This window comes from Dryobates pubescens, chromosome Z (genome assembly GCF_014839835.1).
Source record: "Dryobates pubescens isolate bDryPub1 chromosome Z, bDryPub1.pri, whole genome shotgun sequence".
NCBI lineage: Eukaryota > Metazoa > Chordata > Aves > Piciformes > Picidae > Dryobates > Dryobates pubescens.
The window spans coordinates 34,961,372-34,982,354 of NC_071657.1; the positions used below are offsets into that span (position 1 = coordinate 34,961,372).

Here is a 20,983-nt window from a genome sequence, read left to right on the forward strand (position 1 = left end):
AGTTGGGCAGAGCGTAACTTTCTGAAATTCACTACACACAAGCATAGGGAGGCACCCAGGAAGGAATAACCCCATGCATCAGTATAGGTTAGGGGCTGATCTGCTGGAAAGCAGCTCCGTGGAAAAAACCCTGAGAGTCCTGGTGGACAACAATTTCACCATAAGTAAGCAATGTGCCCTTGTGGTAGGAAAGGAATCAATGGGCACAAAATTGAACATAGGAAGTTACGTCTAAACATAAAGAGGAACTTCTTTACTTTGAGGGTGACAGTGCACTAGAAGAGGCTGCCCAAAGAGGTTGTGGAGTCTCCACCTCTGGAGTCATTCAAAACCTGCCTGCATGCTGTCATGTGCAACCTGCTCTAGGTGAAACTGATCTGGCAGAGGTATTTGACTAAATGATCCCTGGAGCTGCCTTCCTACCCCTATTATTCTGTGACTCTGTAAATCTGAGGATCTCAACTTAGGTAAGTCCAGGAAGCTGGATGCTATGCCTATAGCTTTGCAGCCACTTATAACCATTGCTAGACACTGCTGATTCGTGAACACTTCCAACCTGCAGAGCTGAGATCTTCACACCAGCACTACCAAAGAAATAAAATTCAGCAGTCTACAGTACATAATACCTACTTGATCTCTTACTACATGGCTACAGTTCCCACTAATGCTAAATAAACACTATACCAGCAAGGATGCTTTAAATTTGTCTTCAAAGTTCCTATAAATGGCAAAAAAACAAACAAACAACAACAACAAAAAAAAAATGGAATTAGATGGCTAGAAAATAAGGATGTAAAATTACAGTTTGTATCACATAGGACCATATAATCTACATATGCACTGTCTCACATTTTCATAGCCATTATGTATTTTATTAAAATTCTGGAACTGATAAGTATGCTTCTGGAATAAAATATTTGATGGTAAAAAGACTACAAACAAATAAAAGAGGTAATGAAAATTACCAGATTATTTTCATATTCCTAGACTAAGTATTGGAAGGTTTTACATTTCCTTGCCTTGGTGGGATTCCAGTCTGAAAGACACCAGAGAGAAAGTAATAACACTCAAAACAGTTTCAACTTACAGTGGCAGGCAAATGGAACCAATTTGAAGCAGAATTGGGAACTCATTCGGCAAAACACCCTAGTTTAGCAATTTTGATATGGTAGTGACATCATGGCACAGAAATTGCATGCTAGCTCACAAATGTTTCAACTACTGTAGTAATATATACTGCAAATGAGAAGACCCAAGAAAAAGAGAAATAGGGAGTCACAAAAAGGCAGCTTATTAATCAATGCTGAGAGAAGAAAATATAAAGAAAACCATTCCAAGAAGTGAAAGAATTAAAAATGGTCTGATCAGCTCTGTATGTTACTTACAGACTTATGACAGAATGTAACTTTAATATTCAGTTACCATAAAGTTAGAATTTTGTGAAACATCTCATTCTGTGGCACTTTAGGACCATAATTATCACTGCTACCCTCAAATCATGGCTGATTGTTGTGTGTACCTAATAAATGTAATTTTTGTTTTCTTTCAACTGATTTGCTTTTAAAAATAGAGGAGAAACACAAAACTTCCATCTAGTCAGTGACTCATCAATTCGTATTTTTTTCCCTCAAAATTTTAACAGATTTCAAGTTGCAGGAAAACCAGATGTACATGTGTTTTGGTTTTGTCTTAAAGATAGCATTGTTCTTTGGAGCAAAATCTTCTGTGGCAAACTATGTCTTAATCAGTCACTTGAATTACTTCTTAAGAAACCAAAAAGAAGTTTAATCCTTTATTTAATGAAGGTGATTATTAAACATGCTCGTTGGAAGTCTCCACAGTTCCTCAGGACCCACTGTACACTACTATGAGCCAGGGCAATTGTTACTGGCGATTCCCTTCGGAGAGGAACAGAGGGCCCCATATGTTGTCCAGATCCTTCCCACAGGGAAGTCTGCTGTATCCCTGGGGCCCATGTCCGAGATGGTACCAGAAGGCTGCCTAGTCTGGTACAGTCCTCTGATTATGATCTCTTGACAGTTATGCATGTGGGAATTGATGAGGTCAAAACCAGAAGTCCACAAACAATCAAAAGGGACTTCAAGGCACTGGGGAAACTGGTTGAGGAATAGGGAGCACAGGTAATTATTTTCATCAATACCCTTAGTTTCAGGGAGGAATACTAAAAGGAACAGGAAATCAGGTATGATTAACAAGTGGCTCAGAAGCTGGTGCCACCAACAGAATGTTGGGGGTTTTGACCTTGGAGAACTTTATATGGCACTGGGATGGCTAGAAACAAATGGAGTACATCTGTCTCAGAGGGGGAGAAAGATCCTGGCACATGAATTGGCAGGGCACATTGAAAGGGTTTCAAACTAGGCTCGAAGCAGGATGGGGTTAAAACCAGGTGCACTAGAGAGGAGCCTAAGGAAAACCTTCAGTTGGCTATTTCACTTGAGGTGGGAGATGGTGACAATATCAAAATTGTCTGTGGCAATGGCAGGATGACACATTAGGGTTGGAAGGATGGGGTGATAACAAGTGCCTTAAACCGGTTGCATTGAAAAATGCTGTGAACACTGCAGCAAGGTCTTACAGAGCTGAACCAAGGGCCTCTGAGGTAATAGGAGACAGGAGAGTAGCTGCCACAGAGAGCCTTGGGGGACAGTGGAGTGCCCCTCTAATAAGGTGACATGGCTGGCAGACTGGCTGAAGTGTGTCTACACCAATGCATGCAGCACAGGCAACAAACAAGAGCATCTGGAAGCTGTCCTGCTACAGGAAAGCTATGACATGGTGGCAATTACAGAAACTTGGTGGCATGAATCCTATGACTGGAGTGTAGCTATTGATGTCTACAAGCTGGTCAAACTCAGGGCAAGTCAGGGCTTCACAGGAAATAAAAGGAGGGACAGGGATCCTGGAAAGGGTATAGGGATGTTGCCCAGCTGTGTAGCAACAAGGTCAGGAAGGCCAAGCACAGCTGGAACTGAACTTGGCAAGGGATGTAAAGAAAGACAAGAAAGACTTCTACAGGTATATTAACCAGAAAAAGAGGGTTAAAGAAAGAGTTCCCCCAGTGATGAGCAACAGTGGGGAACTTGGTTCAACAGACAAGGAGAAGGCTGATTCTCAACATTTTTCCTCAGTCTTCACTGGCAAACCCTCTCTTCATTGCTTTTGTGTTGATGGGCCACAAGTTGGAGACCAGGGTGGCATGGTTCCTCCCACTGTAAGTGAAGGCAAGGTGTATGATCAGCAGAGGAACCTGAAGATATAAAAGTCTATGGGGCCTGATGAAATGCATTCCAGCACCCTGAGGGAATTGGCTGATGTGGTTGCCAGGCCACTCTCCATGATATTTGAAAAGTCCTGGCAGTCAGGTGAGGTCCCTGGGGATGGGAAGAAACTAAACATCACACCCATTTTAAAAAAGGAGGACCCCGGGAACTACCAACCTGTCAGCTTCACCTTCATGCCTGGGAAGATCATGGAACAGATCCCCCTAGATGCCATGCTGAGTCACATGGAGGACAGGAAGGTGATTCAAGACAGCCAGCATGGCTTTAGTAAGGGCAGGTCCTGCCTGACTAACCTTGTGGCTTTCTATGACAAAGTGACTATGTCAGTAGATAAGGGACGACCTATGGCTGTGATCTCTCTGGACTTCAGCAAGGCCTTTGGCACAGTCCCACACAACATCCTTCTTGTCAGTTTGGAGAGATATGGATTTGATGGGTGGACTGTTCAGTGGATAAGGAATTGGCTGGATGGTCACATCCAGAGGGTGGTGCTCAATGTCCTGAAGTCCCGATGGAGAGCAGTGACAAGTGGTGCCCCTCAGGGGTCTGCACTGGGACCTGTGCTGTTTAATATTTTTATAAATGCTATAGATAGTGGGAGTGAGTGCACCATCAGCAAGCTTGCAGATGACACCAAACTGAGTGGTAGGGTCAATGTGCCAGAGGGACAGGATGTCATCCAGAGGGGCCTGGACAAGCTGGAGAGGAGGGCCCAGGTGAACCTCATGAGGTTTAACAAGAGCAAGTGCAGGGTTCTGCACCTGGGCTGGAACAATCCTCACTATCAACATGGATGGGGAGGATGAGGTGTCAGAAAGCATCCCTGCAGAAAAAGACTTGGGATTGCTGATGGTGGACATGAGCAGGCACTGTGTGCTTGTGGCCCAGAAGGCAAATCACACCCTGAGCTTCATCAAAGGATGCGTTGCCAGCAGACCCAGAGAGGTGATTCTGACACTTTGCTCTGCTCTGATCAGACCTCACCCAGAGTACTGTGTCCTGGTCTGGAGCCCTTAATATAGGAAGGGCATGGACCTGATGGAGGGTCCAGAGGAGGGCCACAAAAATCCTCAGGGGGTTGGAGAACCTCTGTTATAAGGACAGACTGAGGGAGATGGAGTTGTTCAGCCTGGAGAAGAAGAGGCTCTGAGGAGACCCTTCCAGTACCTGAAGGGAGCCTACAGGAAGGATGGAGAGAGACTGTTTACAAAGCCTGTGGTGACAGAACAAGGGCCAATGGCTTCAAAGTAGAGAAGGGCAGATTTAGGTATCAGGAAGAAGTTCCTCATTATGATGATGGTGGAACACTGGAACAGGTTACCCAGGGAGGTGATTGAGGCCCCCTTCCTGGAGATATTCAAGGTAATGAGGCTCTGGGCAGCCTGGTCTAGTTGGGGTTGTCTCTGCTGACTGTGGGGAGGTCAGATTAGATGACCTCTGGAGGTCCCTTCCAGCCTGGACCATTCCATGATTCTATGATTTCACCAGCACTGTTATTTTTGCAAGGGTCTTGAGGCATTGTCAAGCACATACTGTTACAAATACTTCAAAAGGTACTTTTGTGCATGAAAGTGCTGAGTGCAGAAGGTGCCTCACTGAATTGTTTTTTAGGAAGACCATTTGGCACATATTCTCTGCATCTCAGGTCATGGTATGACTCCAAGTGTGTGGTCCAGGCCCACTAGCCCAGCTTGGCAGGAAGGACTTCTGGTTCTGCTTTCCTTCACAATGCCCTTGAAAGGAAACAGGAAAGAGGGGTGGGACCACACTGCCTTTCCACCTGGGGACAGGGAGACACAGAATCTGCTGATGATTCTGCTCTCCCAACCCAACAAAACCTCAGTTCCGCACCCTCCTTTCACTCTTCCCAAGCCCTGATTAAAATGGTCCTTTTGCTTTGCCAAAGCTGCTGGTGGCAGCAAGCAGAGTTATCCTGCACTTCTAGTTCACAGCTCCAAGGAGACGCATCTGGCAGCATTGGAGCAGCAAGGAGATGACTCAGGCAAAAAGGCACTGACTCCCACTCTGCACACCTGCTCTTGGCACTCTACCTTTCTCCAGCTTGAGAACTGGTACTCTGAAGCAGAGTATACTCACAAAAGTCTTGGGAAGCCTAACCTGATTTTTCCCTTCATCCAGGAGATGTAAATGTTTAAAGTACTGTGCTCAAAGTACTGTGAATGGGAAAATGTATCCAGATGCAGGTGGGCATTTGCATCACAGGATCACAGAATGTTAGGGGTTGGAAGGGACCTTCAAAGATCATCAAGTCCAACCCCCCCCCCCCCCCCCGCCCCGGCCAGAGCAGGACCATAGAATCTAGCACAGAACACACAGGAACACATCCAGATAGGTCTTGGAAGTCTTCAAAGAAGGAGCCTCCATAATCTGTCTGGGCAGCCTGTTCCACTGCCCTGTGACTCTCACCGTGAAGAAGTTCCACTTCATGTTGAGGTGGAACTTCATTTGTTGTAGTTTATATCCATTAGCCCTTGTCCTATCACAGGGTGCAATGGAGGGTCCCCTCCCTCTTGACACTCAGTCCTCAGATACTTATTAAATACCCTCTCAGTATTCTCTTCTCCAGACTAAACAGCCTCAGGTCTCTCAGCCACTCCTCACAGGGCACAGGCTCCAGTCTCTTAATCATCCTGGTAGCTCTCCACTGGACCTTCTCCAGCAGATCCCTGTCTCTCTTGAACTGGGGAGCCCAAAACTGAATGCAAAATTCCAGGTGAGGTCTCAACTTGGCAGAGTAGAGGGGGAGGAGAACTTCCCTGCATCTTCTGGACACACGCCTCTTAATGCACCCCAGGATCCCATTGGCCCTCTTGGCCACAAGGGCACATTGCTGTCTCATGGATATCTTGTTGTTCACCAGGACTCCCATGTCCTTCTCCACAGGGCTGCTCTCCAGCAGATCACCTCCTAACCTGTACTGGTGCAGTTCATTATTCCTTCCCAGAGGCAGGACTCTGCACTTACCCTTGTTGAACCTCATTAGGTTCCTCTCCGCCCAGCTCTCCAGTCTGTCCAGGTTCCACTGAAAGGCCACACAGCCTTCAGGTGTATCAGCCAAGTCTCCCAGTTTGGTATCATCAGCAAACTGACTGAGCAGACTCTCTGTCCCCTCATCAATGCCATTGATGAAGATGTTGAACGGGACAGGACCCAGCACTGATTCCTGGGAGACTCCACACCTCTCCAGCTGGACTTGGCACCACTGACAACCATTCTTTGCACTCTATTGTGTAACCAGTTCCTAATCCATGTCACTGTCTGTTCTTCTATCCCATACCTTCTGAGCTTGCTTACAAGGATGTTATGTGAGACAGTATCAAAAGCCTTACTAAGGTCAAGGCAGACTACAGTCACTGGTCTCCCTGCATCTGTGCATTCAGTTACAGCATCATAGAAGGCTATCAGATTAGTCAAGCATGATTTCCCCTTGGTAAATCCATGCTGACTACTCCTGATCATCTTCTTCTCTTCCAAGTGCCTAGAGATGACCTCCAGAATGAGCTGCTCCATCATTTTTTCCAGGGATGGAGGTGAGACTCACTGGTCTGCAGTTTCCTGGAACCTCTTTCTTGCCCTTTTTGAAGACTGGAGAGACTGAGGTTTCTGTGTGGGGAGTGCTGAGATTTTTTTTAAAGAAAGGCAGTGTCTGAAAAGTCAAAGCGCAAGCAATTTGTGGTCTGCTTCCCAGTAATGAAACCAGGGAAACTATTCCTAGTGTCAGAATGTTTGAGGAAAAATTGGTCATTAGGTTCTTTTTTGAATTTATTACTTATGTACTAACAGAGGGCCATCATAGACAGAAATTTCATTTTCCAATCAAGGTTATGACTCAGACTAGACAAAAGCAAACAGCTGATTAGCACAGACATTCCCATCTTGATCTACGCATCCATAACATTACTCTAACGCTCTTGTGCTTTTTGATTTTTTTTCTTTTAATATGATCTGCTTAGAAGGCATATTATTCCTTAAACAAACTAACACAAGTTGTCAAGTTATCTCAGGATAGTTATTTCAAAAAGACAATGCAATAATACATAATAAACATTTGCAATTTTTTTTTAAAAAACAAAGTAATTAATCATATAAACAAATGAATCAGTCAGACACTAAATAAATATTTGTACTGGTAAATACTAGCATTTTGCTTACATCATGTAGGACCTGATCCTGCAAGCCCTCTGTATACATCTTTATCCCCACTGAATGACTGGTCTCTTTTCTTGTTTAAATCTGCTACTTTACTGCGAGCTGAGCAAATACTTTCTGGCCACTAAATTAAGTAACTGCAATAGATCCCAGCTGACAATATCTTTGTAAATCACTGTATTTTTTTTCCATGTTTATGAAATCACAATAGACATTTATCATCAAGCATTCGGTTTTTGGTATTTACAATCTGAGTTCCATCAGTTAGTTGAAACTGATCAAATTAATTGTATGTTCTTTGTTCTTGGCTCTCTTACTGAACAAAGTACAACCTCTGCACACAATTCAAGGAGTGGTCTCTAATACTTGTTTCATAAGTTTTACTTTGTCCAGATATTTGAGCTAACGATACTGGGTTAGGCGAGTAACAAGCCAGGGGACAGCAGACAAGCAAGAATTACCTTCTACCTGTTCTCATTACTACAATTATTGCCTTCTCCAAGGCTTTTTCTTAAAGCATACAAAAAGCTATGACCACTCCTTTAATTCTGAGTTTACTCACTCCTTTTCAGGGATGCTTATTACCTTGCATGGTAAATCCAAAACACACAACCATAGATAAGAGACATTAATGGAACTACTACACGCCCTCCTTGTGCCTTATGGAATTTATCAGGATGTCTTCATACAAATAGATGCATCTGTGAATTCCAATTATCCTAGCTGTCATTTGAAAGGAAACATAGAAGGAGTCAATTATGGCTGATAAATGTACAAACTTAAATTCAGTAATTGTTTACTTTTTCTGACCCAGCTCTATTTGAAATACGTTGAAACCAAGGGGATTAGATGTACCCACAATATTAATTTCAGTTTAGCTGAATTTTGATGGTCTTTTCAATGTCTTTGAGCTTTTATCACAGTATAACATGAAACCTTCCAAGCACGTGACAAAAATGACAAGAGTTGTGAAGAAATCGCTGCCTGAACTGAACTGAAAAGTGGAACATATTTTGAAATGACTCTCTATGTGTCCATATACAGGGATCTATGTACACACACACAGACACATGTACGTAGGTATATCCCTATATAAACATTTCTCTAAAATACAGAAATTGATTTTATTTCTTATGTTAGCATCATTTTAAATGCTTTACTCTGAATCTACAATATAACAATTTCAGGCTGCCCAGGGAGATAAATCTTAACACAGTTTTATAACCTCTACTAATATAAACATATTGGCAATGAATTTTGACCAGCAATAGTGAACTTTCAAACTTAAATAATTATTCTACAATTATTTTAACAATTAAATGTTCCTGACTACCAATATTCATGGAAAATGTAAAAAACAAAAAAAAAACCCAACCAAACCAAACCAAAACCCCAAACAAAAAAACTCACCAATAATGCAGCTTTAACTTCCAATATTCTGTAACAAGTGCAGCTTTATGAAAGGAATGTACAAGAAAATTATGTACTAGACTTACTGTAAAAAAGAGAAACATCAACTTACACTGTGTTTTAAAAGAAGAATACTGTATGCCTGCACTTTATCATAAATGGCCACGTTAAGTCACAGTTTCTTCTTTACTGCAAATGAAGGATATTTATTCACAAACCTTCCAAAGTACGTACACATCAGCATTTGATTAAATCCTTTTCCTTGTGAAAATAAAGTTAATTTACACTTAAGAGTGAACAATGAGGTGGCTGTTTTTGTAGTAAGACATTTAAGGACCTTGGTAGCCAGTACCAATTGTATTTGCAAGTAGCCCCTCAGCTTTTGGTTTTTCTTAAAACAAACAAACAAACAAAATATGCTACAATCATAGTTACTCATTTACTTTAAAAATTCTAAAGAAAAGTAGCATTTATACATATAAGTTCTCATATAAATTATAAAACTCAAGTTCATCTTATAGAGTTCCATCCCCAGAAGAAGCATAAAGCACTTTTGTGGTACCTTCACCAGTAAATATTTGTATCACATTAAATCTCTGAGAAATGCAACAAAGATGATACTGCATCCCAAAGCTGAAAGAGAACGTTCTGATGCAGTCTCTTGTGATTGATGTGCTTCATGAGACCATATGATTGCTGTGACTTGACTTAATTTGAAATGAAGGAAATACAAAGAAATACACCTCACCAGTTCAGTAGGTATAAGAAACATCAGTGAACAGCAGACTCAACCCATGTCTCAACCCATTTGAGGTCAACAGTCTTTGGAAGACGAGGAGGAGGGAGTTTAAAATTACGACAGCAAAATAAAATAACAACAACAATAATGAGGTAAACTCCCTTAAAAAGGCCAAATAGGCTGAGATGTCAGGAGAGAGTTTGATTGTACCTGACACCCAAATGTTTTTGTAGCCAGAGTTCAGCAAGCTGCATGGTAGAGGCAAATGTACTTGCTTTGGACCCTAAGCACATTTTATATTGTTTTGGATCTAAATTGGGGTCACATTGAACTGGATGAAAAATATGGACAACTCCTACTTCTTGACTTCTGAAAGCCTTCAAGCCAGATGTTACCACTTTAGTAAAAAGGTCTACATCCTCAAGTCCCCAGCCTTGAATTGAGGTATCAAATCCACCAGCAGCAAGGAGATCACTTTTGTATATACACGTAATTCCAAATCCATACTCCCTCCAAAATCCAGTTCGTTTTGTGAAAACAAAACTACTGTCAGCTGGAGGGTTGCCTCCATATATTAGTTTTGGATCATACTGGCTAAAGATGATAGGGTAGTAAACCTGTTCTCCCTGAATAGTGTTATCTCTGCATCGTTGTAGAAAGTCTGGTGTGAATACTAGATCAACATCACAGAACAGCAGCAAAGTGCCATTGTCAAACCTAGATGAGGCCATTTCAAGACCTAAACCTCTAGAAAACTTGCCTGCCATCGGAATTAGTGTCATATCTGCCTTAGGATACCTAATGCTGTATTCTTTCATTAGCTGTATATGTTTGTTGGAGTCTTGGCCTGATACAGCATTGAAGAGAATTATTGCCAACTTTACATTCTGCCTGGGAATCAGACAAGTCTTCTCAAAGTTGTCCATAAATCTTGAGAAAATGTCAAATCTGCCTGTGAGAGGGACAAGAATATGTATTTTCTTGTCATTGTGCCCCCCAATGTCTTTGGTACCTTGGAACGATGAGGGAAAAATCTTGAAAGAATTTGAAAGAAAAGGGAAAGAATTGGTGTCCGTTTTGGCATCGTCCAGCAGGCTTCTTACATCCAGCTCCTCTGTTTCTTTGAAAAAGGGTTTGCTAAATAGTTGTTGAAGGTAAGCGTGGCGTCTCACCGGAACGGTAACTTTCCTTCCTTTGTGCCTCTTGTACAAAAGCAGTAAATCCAGGATGTACTCTACTCCATGTAGGGGGTCCACCCTGCGATAGCCATACTGTATTTCTTTGAAATCAATCATCCTTCCTCTGGATCTAGAGTTCTCATTTATCATTTCCATGACCTGCATCACAGTGTCATCCAGTGCAGCCCGTAGGACACTGCTCAGGCTCTGCCGGGGTGGTTGGTTCTCCGCTATTGAGTAAAGAAATTTTCCTGTCAGGAACTCCCACTCAATGACTTCATCCCTTTCACGAGGCTGGAAATGATTGAAAGATGGGAGCACTCCCAGTTGCTGATCTTCCTTATTTACTTCGCTGTTACTGAGCTTGCTCATCAGGGCACTTTCTCTATGAAGCTGGATGGTCCGATAGCGCAGTTCAGAAATTTTGCGACTCAGTATGTAATTGTGCAGCCGGTATTGGTAGGCTGGTCTTTTGTTTGGATGAAGCGTTATGGCTGCGTGAATCTTGCTGTTGTGAAGATCTTGAATGTAACCCTTGCGATTGTGTTCATAATTTTCATGGAACAGTTGCTGCATCTAGAGAGAAAGAAAAGAAAAAAGACATTAAGTGGAAGTGTTTCTATCCACAAAAGGATTCACACTGGTACTTTTGATCATTACAAATTCTTATAGCTGATGGTTATTTTTAGGCACAGAATTGTAAAGTATGCAGTAGGAATTATTTACACTGCTCTGGTCTCAGTTTCAGTACTGTTCACAGTAAGCAAATATTATTCTCTAACTAGACAGAAGGGCAGACATCTTAGGTTTAACGTTACTTTGTCCAACTGCAAAACTAAAAGAAATATTTAACCAAAGGTCTCTAGGTGACATTTCTGAGTTCCTAGGTGCAGTCTGAATGCTGCTGTGCACAAAACATAAAGTCTTCACCTACATCTAAATCCTTATTAGCACACATGCTTACTGAAAAATTAACGACACGTTTTGTAAAAGAACCTTGGATTTATACAGCTGGAAGTCAGTCACTAGTGGTGTCCCCCAGGGATCAGTGCTGGGCCCTATGCTCTATAACATCTTTATTGATGATCTGGATGAGGGCATTGAGTCCATCACCAGTAAATTTGCTGACGACACCAAGCTGGGGGCAGGAGTTGATCTGCTGGAGGGTAGAGAGGCTCTGCAGAGGGACCTCAATAGGCTGGACAGATGGGCAGAGTCCAACGGCATGAGATTTAACACATCCAAGTGCCGGATTCTGCACGTTGGCCACAGCAACCCCATGCAGTGCTACAGGCTGGGGTCAGAGTGGCTGGAGAACGGCCAGGTGGAGAGGGACCTCGGGATACTGGTTGATGTTAGGCTGATCATGAGCCTGCAGTGTGCCCAGGCAGCCAAGAAGGCCAATGGCATCCTGGCCTGCATCAGGAACAGTGTGGCCAGCAGGAGCAGGGAGGTCATTATGCCCCCGTAAACTGCACTGGTTAGGCCACACCTTGAGTCCTGTGTCCAGTTCTGGGCCCCTCAGTTTAGGAAGGATGTTGACTTGCTGGAATGCGTCCAGAGAAGGGCAACAAAGTTGGTGAGGGGTTTGGAACACAAGCCTTACGAGGAGAGGCTGAGGGAGCTGGGGTTGCTTAGCATGGAGAAGAGGAGGCTCAGGGGTGACCTTATTGCTCTCTACAACTACCTGAGGGGAGGTTGTGGACAGGTGGAGATTAGTCTCTTCTCCCAGGCAACCAGCAACAGAACAAGAGGAAACAGTCTCAGGCTGCGCCAGGGGAGGTTTAGGCTGGAGGTTAGGAAAAAATTCTACACAGAGAGAGTGATTGTCCATTGGAATGGGCTGCCCGGGGAGGTGATGGAGTCACCTTCTATTCTATTCTATTCTATTCTATTCTATTCTATTCTATTCTATTCTATTCTATTCTATTCTATTCTATTCTATGTCTGTGGAGTGCAAAGCTGGGTGTATTTCCTACAGACATATACAAATAGAATAGAATAGAATAGAATAGAATAGAATAGAATAGACCAGGTTGGAAGCGACCTTCAAGATCATCGTGTCCAACACATCAACCAATCCAACCCACCTAAAAAACTAACCCACGGCACCAAGCACCCCATCAACGAGAATGAACACTTCCAATGATGGTGACTCCACCACCTCCCAGGGCAGCCCATTCCAATGGGCAATCACTCTCTCTGTATAGAACTTCTTCCTAACATCCAGCATAAACCTCCCCTGGTGCAGCCTGAGACTGTGTCCTCTTGTTCTGGTAATGGCTGCCTGGGAGAAGAGACCAACCCGCATCTGGCTACAACCTCCCTTCAGGTAGTTATAGAGAGCAATGTCACCCCTGAGTCTCCTGCTCTCCACGCTAAGCAACCCCAACTCCCTCAGCCACTCCTCATAGGGCTTGTGTTCCAAACCCCTCACCAACTTTGTTGCTCTTCTCTGGACTCATTCCAGCAAGTCAACATCCTTCCTAAACTGAGGGGCCCAGAACTGGACACAGTACTCGAGGTGTGGCCTAACGAGTGCAGTGTACAGGGGCATAATGACCTCCCTGCTCCTGCTGGCCACACTGTTCCTGATGCAGGCCAGGATGCCATTAGCCCTCGGCTGCCTGGGCACACTGCAGGCTCATGTTCAGCCTACCATCAACCAGTATCCCCAGGTCCCTCTCTACCTGGCCGTTCTCCAGCCACTCTGACTCTAGCCTGTAGCTCTGCATGGGGTTGCTGTGGCCAATGTGCAGAACCCGGCACTTGGATGTGTTAAATCTCATGCCGTTGGACTCTGCCCATCTGTCCAGCCTGTCGAGGTCCCTCTGCAGAGCCTCTCTACCCTCCAGCAGATCAACTCCTGACCCCAGCTTGGTGTCGTCCGCAAATTCACTGATGATGGACTCAATGCACTCGTCCAGATCATCAATAAAGATGTTATAGAGCATGGGGCCCAGTACTGATCCCTGGGGCACACCACTAGTGACTGGCCACCAGCTGGATGTGGCACCATTCACCACCACTCTCTGGGCTCGGCCCTCCAGCCAGTTCCTAACCCATCACAGTGTGATCCCATCCAAGCCAGGGGCTGACAGCTGGGCCAGGAGTTTGCTATGGGGGACGGTGTCAAAGGCCTTGCTGAGGTCCAGGTAGACTACATCCACAGGCCTCCCCACATCCACCAGGCAGTCACCTGATCATAGAAGGAGATCAGGTTGGTCAGGCAGGACCTGCCCTTCCTAAATCCAAGCTGGCTGGGCCTGATCCCTTGGCCATCCTGTAAGTGCTGTGTGATTGCACTCAGGATGACCTGTTCCAAAATCTTGCCTGGCACTGAGGTCAGGCTGACAGGCCTATGATTCCCTGGCTCATCCAACTGGCCCTTCTTGTGGATGGGCACCACACTGGCCAGCTTCCAGTCTTCTGGAACCTCTCCAGTGAGCCAGGACTGCTGAAAAATGATGGAGAGTGGCTTGGCCAGCTCATCTGCCAGCTTTCTCAGCACCCTAGGATGGATCCCATCTGGTCCCATGGACTTGTGGGGATCCAAGTGGCTGAGGAGAGTTCCAACAACCTGCTCATGGAACATAGTTGGAATAATGCTACTTAAAAAATTGGATGGACTCATTTCAACGAAAACTTTTTTTTTTTCCCCATGCAGACAAAGAATTCCATGACTGAAATATAGCCATTGGGATATGTGTTGGCAGGGATACAGATAACAGAATATGTCAGTTAAGCTATAGATCATGCTAGTATAACTTACCCTGAAAAATTTCTAATATATATTTCTATGCCATTAAAATACATTCTACTTCCATCAAATTTGTAATTGTAATGTCTTCTAGATAGTGAAAAGATATATTTTATGGCTGAAGAACAGGTCTAGTATTAAAAGTAACTGGTCCTTATACTTTACTCTGCTTACAGTTAAGGTGTAGACTCATAGAATCACCATGGTTGGAAAGGACCTTTAAGATCAAGTCCAACCGTAACTCAACCATCCCAACCACTAAACTATGTCCTGAAGCACCACATCTACATCCTTCTTGAACACCTCCAGGAATGGTGATTCTACCACCTCCCTGGGCAGACTGTTCCAACACCTCAGCACTCTTTCAGTAAAGAAACTTTTCCTAGTATCCAGTCTAACCCTGCCCTCCTGTTCTGTAGCACAACTTAAGTCCATTTCCTCTTGTCCTATCACTAATTACTTGGGAGAAGAGATCACACCAGTCTCACTACAACCTCCTTTCAGACAGTTGCAAAGAACCATAAGAACTCTCCTTCGCCTTCTCTTTTCCAGACTATACAATCCCAGTACCTTTAGCTGTTCCTCATCTGATGTGCTCTCCAAACCCCTCACCTTCCTCATTTCTGTTCTCTGGACATGATTCAGGCCCTCAATGTCTTTCTTGTACTGTGGGGCCCAGAACTGAACACAGTACTTAAGCTGTGTACTCAGCAGAACCAAGTACAGGAGCACAGGGCACAATCACTTCTCTACTCCTGATGAACACACTGTTTCTGATACAGGCCAGGATGCTGTTGGCCTTCTTGGCCACCTAGGCACACTGCTGGCTCAAGTTCAGGCAGCCATCCAGCAGCACTCCCAAAACTGTTTCCACTGGGCTGCTTTCCAGCAAGTATGAGCAAACCATAAAACCCTCCATGACTCAGTTTCCTCCATAAAAGAGCTCTTTATTAGTGTAATGTAACGAATATTTTTTCTTAAATAAGCAGTGATATGGAGAAGCAAAATATTAACATCATAAACACACTTAAGACCCATTAGTCTTTGCTATGCTAACACCTACTAACTCCAGAAAAATATTATTTCCCATGAATAGCACATAGAGTCTGCTCTTTTTATCTGCAAACAGACTGGTCTGTAATTAATACATAAGGAAAATGTGTTAATCTGATAGAAAACGTTGGTCAAGGAGGTGTTGTAAGCTTGAGCTATAGTCAGATATTGAGATGAGTATTGATGTTTGTCTTTTAGACAGAGCAAGGAAATCAAGAGAGGTGAGATCTTATGACACAATGTCTTAACCTCAAAACATCTAGCTCCAACACTTTCCAGAACAGAGGTTTTGCTACTAGAAGTAATTCCTAGCATAGGGCAATACATTTAGAGTAACTCCTAAAAAAGCTAGCAATGAAAATTCTTTTAAATCTGTCAGCATGCCCTTGTCATTGTCTAATGCTTAAACACTGTTGCATTTAGAAACACAGAATTTTAATACAAAATTTCCAGAAACTCCATCCCACCCCATTCAGACCCCAAATAATTGTTTGAACAAACATGGTTACTATTAGGTTTTTTTGAGGCTGTAATTATATAATGTGGAGAAAAGCAATGTGTTCTGAGAGCTACCTTAAGCTGTCTAAAATTTGTATTTAATAAAACAGATATCTGAGAGAGCACAAAAAGAACCCCATATATAGCTAAAAATTATTCAAATACTCCTTATTCACAGAGCTTCTACCTAAAGCTGTCAGTGCACATTTGTTCTGTCTTTGGAGGTGGTTATTTTGCTTGTTATGCAAGATCAGATGAACAGGGACATGAGTGTTTGGGCTATCACAGGGTACAGAAACCAATACAATCAGTTCAGAGTCAGCATTTAACCAGCAGTACTATCAATACTAAACTGCAGGTTCCTTGAGAACAAGAAGTGGACACTGGCAGGATAGGCAGAGAGGAGATTAAGGACTGAATTGCCTGGATATTTGGTTTTTGGAAGAATAATTTACCTTTCTTTTTCTAAAATTTCCATTTTCAATAATGAAACAAATTGGCTGATTAGTGAGATTTCCATCTCTCCAATTCTAAATCCCACTCCCTTCCTGCCTACTGTTATTTAAAGTTGTCCACTGTGTGCTCTGTAAGGGGATCACACATTTACATTCTCCACTTCTCTGGAAGAAGTTGAATGCATGATTTTCCTGTTTAGAACTTCCCACTAAAATCCCTTTACAGGAAAACAAAGAAACTGTGTTACATCAAAATTGATTGAAGGGGAAGCTATTTGTCTCTGAATGGTATTAGTGTCCTTTCCTCCTAACTCTGATACTCTACTCTTTCCTAAGCCCTGTAATTAGACAGAATCACTTGAAATGAAGAATGACATTTGAGTATGACTGAAACAACCATTAACTACTGCTACAAATTTAGCTTACGGTACCTGAATTTTCACAGTAAATTTTATTTAAAGTAGTATAATGCATTTTATCCAAAAGATTTTAAACAGATGATAAACTGTCACGAAGAAACCAAAAGCTGTCCTCCTGTTGTGCAAATTTTTCTGTAACCCCTGTCTTACTACCAGCTCAGCTTCACTGTAGATTCTTTAGCAGCACTCACTTAACAGGACTATTCTATTAACACAAACACTGCATTTCTTTTATGCTCCAGTTTCAGATGCCTGGCTTTATTAGATATGCTCCAGTGAAATGAGACGAAGAGGATGCACTCCATTATACTAATGATTTTGTTTTTGATAAACAACAGATTAGCAGCAGCAATAAAACAAACAAACAAACTCAGTAATACAGTATTATCAGACATAAACAAAAGTGTACTAATACATTTTAAATTATGTTACTGAATGCTTTTAGTAGCTCTCAATACAGAGAAAACAGTTCTGAACAAATATGGCACTAAAACCACAAGCTCTTCATGAAGATAGCAGGTTTTAATCATGGTGCTATGCAGAAATTTGTTTTCAATACTGGAGGCAAAAATGTCTTTTTACAATTCAAATTATTAACACATAGATGAAAGCAATACAATGTGATCCTAACATTGCTTGACATATCCTAGCGGGGTGGTCAAGCCTAGGAAGCAAAGGGAAAGATGATTAGGTTTCTTTGAGAGTGGATAAGTGCAGGGGCCTGAATTGGTCAACGAAGTCCTAAGTGATCTGGAAAAGAAGGTGATCTGGGAGGTGACAAGAATTAATGAATATAAATTACAATTATTCATCATGGTAAACATAAACCTGCCTGCAGCAGTTCTCATGACTTTTAATGGCTAGGTAGTAAAATGGCAGACTAAATTCTGTATAGACAAATGCAAAGCAGTGTGAAGAAAGCAATTATACCTAGGAATGTCAGGGTGTGTGCAAGCTGCTAGAACTCTGCAAAGAAAACCTAGTTACACAATATGCAGTTCTGCACAAATGTGATGCTGATGTTCACTAGCAATGAAAGGGAAAGCAAAAATCAGATTAAGACTAGAGTGAATCAGAAACTGCACAATATTGTTGTGTCCTTAGTGCACATAAATTTTGAAGGCTGTGAGCAGGCAGTGTGTCAATATTGTGATGTATCATCCAAAACAAATAACATACAAGTAGAAAGGTGTGGGAAACTGATGAACCTGTGGACTCTTTGATGGGCCAAGAAGAGATTGACCTCGAAAATATAGTTGTATATACACGAGAAAATATTGTTATCTACTAGTGAATGAATGCACTGTCATGTATCCTTGAATGTCTGGAAAGTCCCTGGACTGAATGTGTAGTTTATTTGAGGCTGAGAAACTGCAAGATGAAGAAACCTGGACTTAGCTCATCAAGTAACTGTAGCAATGCTATCACTAACCAGTAAGAATCTTTTTTGTTAACCAATCAGATGTAGCCACACTGACATAACATACATACAAATATGTGTTGCTTGCAGAAATAAACTGGGTCTTTGTCTTTGTACTCTGCTTACCACAAGTGTGTTTGTCGCTTTGTCTGTCACCCAAAACAGCAACAACTATGACCCATGACATGATTTGAGGCTGTGGGCGGATGCAGCAGTGACAGAGCCCAATGTAGCTGAGAGCAGTGGGGATACTATCTTTGGTCTGGATCTGAACTTTGACAGATGGATCAGGTAGGTGAGCCACTGGGAACATAATGGGACAAGATTTAACAAAGGAAAAGGACTTAGTCCTTGGGAACTGTTAATCATTACTGAAACACAGAGGTCTAAAAAAGATTTAAGATTTAAGAAGATTACTCTTGTGGGGTAAGCAGCAAGGTTTTGAACCTTCCTCTTACTGCTTTCAGCATTGCTGCTAGCAGAAGCTGGGTATTTATTTGTGGGTTGCCCTATCAAAAGGAGATAAAAAGGTTGTAGATACAGCTACTACCTGGTGTTTACTTAGTGACACACTGAAAGATACTAAGCAGGAGGGGGACAAAAAGGAGGAGGAAATAATGGATGAGCTGAAAGAAAAAGGGATTGATTTGGCTATGGGGGAGACAAATAAATCAGTTGAAGACACACCGGCATCCTCTGCCCCCCTCCCCGCCTGCCTAGCTGCTCAGGAGCAGCTTCAACGGAGAGGAAAATAACAGACACTGCTGAGAAGAAATTTTCCTTAACTTAAACTCCCCACAAATTGGAAAAGTCTCAAAGACTTTGCTCAGATGCCACTGGCTTATCCATCTCTGAGTGATCAGCTGAAAGAACATGTAAAAAGAAAGGAATGTAATCAGCTTAATAATCTACAAACTTCACAGCAGCACTTTCCTTCTTTGCCATCCAACAGTGAGGATGAAAATGAGGGGGAAGTTTTGACCCACAGTGTGCACAAAAGGGGGAGGAGGGTATCAATCTTTCAGCACATCTGCTGCATGGACCTTGCCTCCCTATAGTGTGACTGTGACCCCTTGTTCAGCAGTGAGATTTTGGCAGCAGGTTCATCGGAAAGCTGCTGCAGTGGGTGACTGTGGAAAAGCTGGAGGTGCCACATGTAACTGCGGTCTCAGAGGAAATGTATTCTCCTATGAGTGTTTCTGATGATTCTACCGATCCTATAGCTTTCCCTGTGGAAAAAGCAGTTCCAGGGATGGAACAGCTAGATAATCATCAGGTTTGGGGCTGGAAGGTTGTACAGGACTTGCAATTCACAGTATCAAAGTATGGTGTGAATTCAAATGAAACAATGCAGCTGTTGCATATTATAGTTATGCCATGATCACATCTCCCACCAGCCCTTCTCTATTGGAGAACAGCAGGTCAAGCAGAGCCTGACCCCTGGTAGGCTCACTTAGCAGCTGCATCAAGAAGCTGTCCTCCATACACTCTAAGAACCTTCTGGACTGCCTCCTCTCTGCTGAGTTAAGTTCCCAGCAGATGTCTGGCAGGTTAAAGTCGCCCACAAGGATAAGGTCTGATGATCTTCAGGCAGCCTCCAGTTGCTTATAGCATATTTCATCAACCTCTTCATTCTGGTTGGGTGGTCTATAGCAGACTCCAACCAGGATGTCAGTTTTGTTAGCCCTTCCTCTGATTTTACCCCCCAAGCACTCAATCCTTTTATCCTCAACCTCAAGTTCTGTGGCATCAAGAGATTCCCTAATATACAGGGCCACTCCTCCTCCTCTTCTCCCTCACCTGTCTCTCCTGAAGAGCTTGTAACCATCCAGTGCAGTACTCCAATTGTATGAATCATCCCAGCATGTTTCTGTAATGGCAATTTTATAATAGTCTTCCTGGTGAACCAAGACTTCCACTTCCTGTTGTTTGTTACCCACACTGAGTGTGTTGGTGTACATGCACTTCAGCTGGGCTGTTGATTTCTCGATTACCCCTAATTTATGTCCCACTGTCTCCTCTCTGGAGAGACTGGTTTCCTCACCCACCCCCTTCAGGCCTAGTTTAATGCCCTGCAAGTACCCCCCAAGGTCAGCAATCCATTTCTGACTGGGGCATATCCAGCTCAGCAGGTCCTACCTTGTGTGACAAGTTCTCAGCTAAAACAAGGGGACTAGCAGGGATAGATGTATCCACAGCAGATGCTATAACTATCTCAGACAAAAAGATACACAAGGTGCCTTTGGATGCATAGGGACCAATTGGTAAAGGGCTTACTGCTTTATTAATAGGATGATCAAGTGGAACCCTTCAAGGAATAGAAGTACATGTAGGGGTAATTGATGCTGATTATGTGGGACAAATATGTGCTTTGCTATCTGCTGCAACACCACCTGTAACAATTGCTAAAAGGACTTGAATTGCTCAACTTGTATCTTTTGTGAGTCGTGTTTCTAGATCAGAACAGACTATAAATGGTGACAAAGGATTTGTCTGTGTTCTGGTCTCAGACAAAAGAGATCACAAATGACCAGTGTGCTTTCAATGGACCACATGGCTCCCACACAGATAAAACT

The 20,983-nt window shown here is 43.0% G+C and overlaps 1 protein-coding gene across 1 annotated transcript in view; it reads right to left on the reverse strand.

The window, feature by feature from the left end:
- Positions 1–9,299: 9,299 nt before the first annotated feature.
- The window catches only part of CHSY3 (chondroitin sulfate synthase 3), a 158,598-nt gene continuing 146,914 nt past the window's right edge, over positions 9,300–20,983 (reverse strand). Inside the window, exon 3 of the mRNA XM_054178889.1 lies at positions 9,300–11,378. Coding sequence (XP_054034864.1) covers positions 9,813–11,378 — 1,566 coding nt within the window. The 3' untranslated portion in view covers positions 9,300–9,812. The remainder of the gene's footprint in view (positions 11,379–20,983) is intronic.